The sequence below is a fragment of the Penaeus vannamei genome, chromosome 33 (genome assembly GCF_042767895.1).
Source record: "Penaeus vannamei isolate JL-2024 chromosome 33, ASM4276789v1, whole genome shotgun sequence".
NCBI lineage: Eukaryota > Metazoa > Arthropoda > Malacostraca > Decapoda > Penaeidae > Penaeus > Penaeus vannamei.
This window is the reverse complement of record NC_091581.1, coordinates 18,490,356-18,495,355: the sequence shown is the minus strand read 5'-3', so window position 1 is coordinate 18,495,355 and position 5,000 is coordinate 18,490,356. Positions and strand designations below refer to the sequence as shown.

The following is a 5,000-nucleotide window of genomic DNA, read 5'->3' as shown; positions in this document are numbered from 1 at the left end:
AAGTTTACTAAAAATAAAGAAATGCATAAAATATGTGAATTAAGAAAATCAGAAGTTGAAATATACAAAATAATTGTCTTCAGAAGCGTGTAGTAATACATGAACTATTTGAAAGGTCGCAGGAATGAGTTAAGTGGCTATAATATTGTTTACATTTGTGATGTCAACATGATGAGTGACAGAAAAAGATGGGTAGATCATTCCATACACTTGATCCTCTGTAAATTTACTGTAATTTTTTTGAATATGTCTGCCTAACAGATCACGACAATTCTAGTATCGATGGATTCCTCTCAGTGTCTAGTTTCTAAATATATATATATATATATATATATATATATATATATATATATATATATATATATATATGTATATATATATAATTTGAATTTAATACACAAATAAAAAAGATGATTCATAGAACATGTGATGATTCTGTTTGTGTGTGAGTGTGTGTGTGTGTGTGTTCCTTGTTTGTTCATGTACCCTTATGATCTATGTTGGGTAAAATTTAAATGATATGCACAGAATCAGCCCCCCAACCCTTGCCCTGGAAAACAAAGAATCCTCCACGTATTCATGGCAGGAGAGAGCATCAGACAGAATTGGCAATACTGCTCCTGCATGGGGGTCTTATGCATGCACCTGCCATGAATATGTGGAGGATTCTTTTTGGGGGGTGGTAGCCTTATGGCAATGGATTTGTATCCTCCATAGTCCGGTGTCAATCATCTCTTTAAGGAGCTCTTGTGTGTGGGTGTGAGTGCCCACAGGTCTGGCTGGGGTGCTGGAGATAGATGGGGAGAGCTGGTGCAGCTCCCCCGATGGCTGAGCTGTGCCAGCCACCCGGGAATGAGGGGAGCCTGCGGTCCAATAGGCGACCCATGAGATGTTCGTGGTCAACTAATCAGGTCTTGGTATGCGTCGTCGAGAAGCTGCTGATGGTGAGGGTGAGAGGACAGGCTGTGGACCTGGACCCAACCTGGGGGAAGTATGCCGCGCTGCAGGTTGCGGGGGTCCAGTGAGGGAGCTAAGCAAGCGAGCGATAACCGTGATACTCCAGAAGGCTGGGCATTTGTGTCACTCCGGGGTCACCAGTATGGCCATGGATTTGCATCCGCCATAGTCTGGTGTCAATCATCTCTTTAAGGAGCTTTTGTGTATGGGTGTGAGTGCCCACAGGTCTGGCTAGGGTGCTGGAGATTGACGGGAAGAGCCAGGGCGGCTCCCCCGACGGCTAAGGCCTGGGTAGGCCTTGTTACTGCTTGCTGTGTCTTGCTCTGCTGGAGGATCGTGAGTGCTGAACTCAGCCCGGGTGCCAGAGCTAAAGTGGGTCTGAGCTGTGCCAGCCACCCGGGAACGAGGGGAGCCTGCGGTCCAATAGGCGAGCTGCGAGGTGTCCGTGGTCAACCAATCAAGTCTTGGTATGCGTCGTCAAGAAGCTGCTGATGGTGAGAGCGAGAGGACAGGCTGTGGACCTGGACCCAACCTGGGGGAAGTATGCCGTGCTGCAGGTTGCGGGTATCGGCTACAGGTACTCCCCCTCCAGTGAGGGAGCTAAGCGAGTGAGCAATAACCGTGATACTCCAGAAGGCTGGGCATTTGCGTCACTCCGGGGTCACCAGTATGGCAATGGATTTGCATCCGCCATAGTCTGGTGTCAATCATCTCTTTAAGGAGCTTTTGTGTGGGTGTGAGTGCCCACAGGTCTGGCTGGGTTGCTGGAGATTGACGGGAAGAGCCAAGGTGGCTCCCGCGACGGCTAAGGCCTGGGTAGGCCTTGTTACTGCTTGCTGGAGGATCGTGAGTGCTGAACTCAGCCCGGGTGCCAGAGCTAAAGTGGGTCTGAGCTGTGTCAGCCACCCGGGAACGAGGGGAGCCTGCGGTCCAATAGGCGAGCCGTGAGGTGTCTGTGGTCAACCAATCAGGTCTTGGTATGTGTCGTCGAGAAGCTGCTGATGGTGAGGGCGAGAAGACCTGGGGGAAGTATGCCATGCTGCAGGTTGCAGGGGTTGGCTATAGCCTCACATAGGGGTGGTCAAAGGGGGCACAGCCCCCTGCATTAGACAAAATGGTGACTGATTTTGTTTATATCATTTACATTTTACCCCGCAATTACCATGATACCTTTCATGCCCTCCCCTGCTGTTGGAGTCAAGAAAGTGGGGTTGGGGGGTCTTTCACGCAATAAAACCTACATATTTGTGACTGATTCTGTTTATATCATTTACATTATACCCCGCAATTACCATGATACCTTTCATGCCCTCCCCTGCTATTGGGGTCAAGAACGTAGGGTTGGGGGGGCTTTCACGCAATAAAACCTACATATTTGCATTGTATATGTTGAGAAGAATCCAACAATACTGAAATCGTTGCGATCCGTTAGGCGGACATATTAAAAAAAAAATTACCAACTTATCATTCATTATGTATACTGACCATTGATATTTGGTAAATATATCTCATGTCCAGCAGTTTACCACAGTGCCATATTTGTAGTTAGTCAGTGCTGGCTATAACAGTACTTGACAATAAAGGGCCAGGGGTGTATAATCTGTCATTTTGGTAATTCTACATAATAGTTACACACAAAGAATCGTAACAATTTTGGTACTGATGGATTTCACTCCTTCTCTACTATCCTAATGTATATAAATTATTGGGTAGAACCTCCACCACTAATGACAATCTTGGCCCTGACAGCAGGGGAGGGCATAAAAGGGAAACTTAAGGGTAAAATATGAATAATGTAGGGCATGTACAGAATCAGTGACTATACTGTCTAATACAGGGGGCTGTACCTCCTGTGATCCCCACAAAGGGGGCTGCAGCCCTCCAAGGCCTGCCCAGGAAAAGAAAGAATCCTCCTCATATTCATGGCAGGATTCTTTGATTTCTGGTGGGTTTGCTTCCCATGGGGGGTCACAGAGGGCACAGCCCTCTGCATTAGACAACATAGTGACTAATTCTCTATATTATATTCATATTTTACCCCCTCCCCTGCAATCAGGGCCAAGAGCGTGGGGGTTTGGGGGGTTTCTAAGCATTAATTTCTATGCATTTGAATACTAATTGAGAAGAATCCAGCAATACCAAAATTGTCACAATCCATCATGCAGAACTATTGTGTAAAATTACCCTTGTTTCTTATTTTTTTTTATCTGATATACTATAGTGAAGAAATCTTTGACTTACTACTACATGTTCAGAATTTATTGAATGAAAATACATTGCTAATAGTGGTTATAGTCAATTAATTCATTGTTCTCTGTATGGTTATTTGCATGGATAAGGAATTTTATGCTATCAGATAAATGGAAAGGGTATGTAAATTGATAATATTCAAGTTGAATATGATGACCGGTGGCTTTAGAATATAGGTTTGTTAAGGATTAGGTTTCATGGTAACCAAATATTGATTTTAGCTTTTTCTTCCAGTCTTGATGGAGAATTGGTCAGGGATGATGGAGAACAATCAAGTAAGAGTACAGAGATGCAAGAGTACAGACCTTTGGTACCAGAAAGTACACCATTGGAGGCCCTCCCAGGGTTTGATGTTGAAAGTGGACGCACATGGATTTATCCTGTCAACTACCCACTTCGATCATACCAGTTTTCTATTGTTGAAAAAGCATTGTACAATAATACCCTGGTCTGCCTTCCCACTGGTAAGATTTTCCATTTGTGAACGATGTGGAAATCAGTGGTGATATAATCCTTAAGATTTGGGTTTCTTACGACATTATTATAAGATTTTGATCTTGTCATTGTTTTCCTCCTATCTTCAGGTTTGGGCAAGACCTTTATTGCTGCAGTCTTGATGTACAATTTTTATCGATGGTATCCAAGAAGCAAGATTATATTTATGGCCCCAACAAAGCCCCTCGTAGCCCAGCAGGTAGAAGCTTGTTTTAATATTGTAGGTATGCCACAGGAAGATACTTCTCAAATGACAGGTATGTTGAAAAGATATTATTATGCTGGGATAAAAAGAATATATATGAATTTAGTATAAATTTTTGAAATGATACATGAGAACACACACTTATATACAAATACATTTTGTTTTTTCATAGATTTTCTTGCATTTCCTCTGATCTGTTCCCAATTTATATTTTTACAGGTTCAATGGCACCAGCCTCGAGGATACAGGAATGGACTGATAAAAGAGTCTTTTTCCTGACACCCCAAGTACTTACAAATGACCTTTCACGCGGTGCATGTCCTGCAGACCAAATAAAGTGCCTGGTGTTGGATGAAGCCCACCGTGCACTTGGAAATCATGCATATTGTCAGGTGGGTTGTTTTGATTAGTTTTATGATTTTGCATTTGAAAGAGCAAATCATGGAGTAGCATGTTTCAGTGCTGAGGTACAGATGAATATAATGTATTTTTTTTGTAATACTTGAAATTATTGCTGTTGCCATTGGTGGAAATGGATTAGAATCAGAGAAAAGAATATTGAGATCAGGAATTTCAAGACAAATATTTCTGCATTCCATGAATATAGGAGAAGGCTAAACTCTTCAAATTTTTCAGTCTGTATAAATGCAAATAGCTATATATTTGGAAGTAGATGCTTTATTGTTAGTGTGTGCTTTTATACATTTACCTTTCCAGTTTTTATATTGCTATTGTGTTTATCCACTTATTTATGAATTCCTCATGTCAGGTTGTACGGGCATTAAGAGAACAACAGTGTAATTTCCGTATATTAGCGTTATCTGCCACACCAGGGACAGATGTCAGATCAGTACAACAGGTTGGTTTTAATGAAAAGAACTTTTTGATTTATGTGTCTTAAAAGATCAATAATTACCCTAAACTTTGTTTGATAATTGAAGTATATGTTTAGAATTCTCATGCTAATACAAGCACAAAGGAGAATGCAGTGTATAACCTCATATCTCATGTTAAACTTTTATGTATGTTGAATTTTAGTTTGAATTGCTTCTTAGCCATTTAAAAAAAAATCGCAATTGGAACTGACAGCGAA

General features: G+C 42.0%; 1 protein-coding gene across 2 annotated transcripts in view; it reads left to right on the top strand.

Moving 5' to 3' along the window:
- Fancm (FA complementation group M) overlaps window positions 1-5,000 on the top strand; it is a 24,943-nt gene that overhangs the window by 1,259 nt on the left and 18,684 nt on the right. For both annotated transcript variants that reach the window (XM_070145326.1, XM_070145325.1), the window contains exons 2-5: window positions 3,442-3,671; window positions 3,792-3,959; window positions 4,127-4,299; window positions 4,677-4,766. In XM_070145326.1, the coding sequence (XP_070001427.1) occupies window positions 3,442-3,671; window positions 3,792-3,959; window positions 4,127-4,299; window positions 4,677-4,766 (661 nt within the window). The remainder of the gene's footprint in view (window positions 1-3,441; window positions 3,672-3,791; window positions 3,960-4,126; window positions 4,300-4,676; window positions 4,767-5,000) is intronic.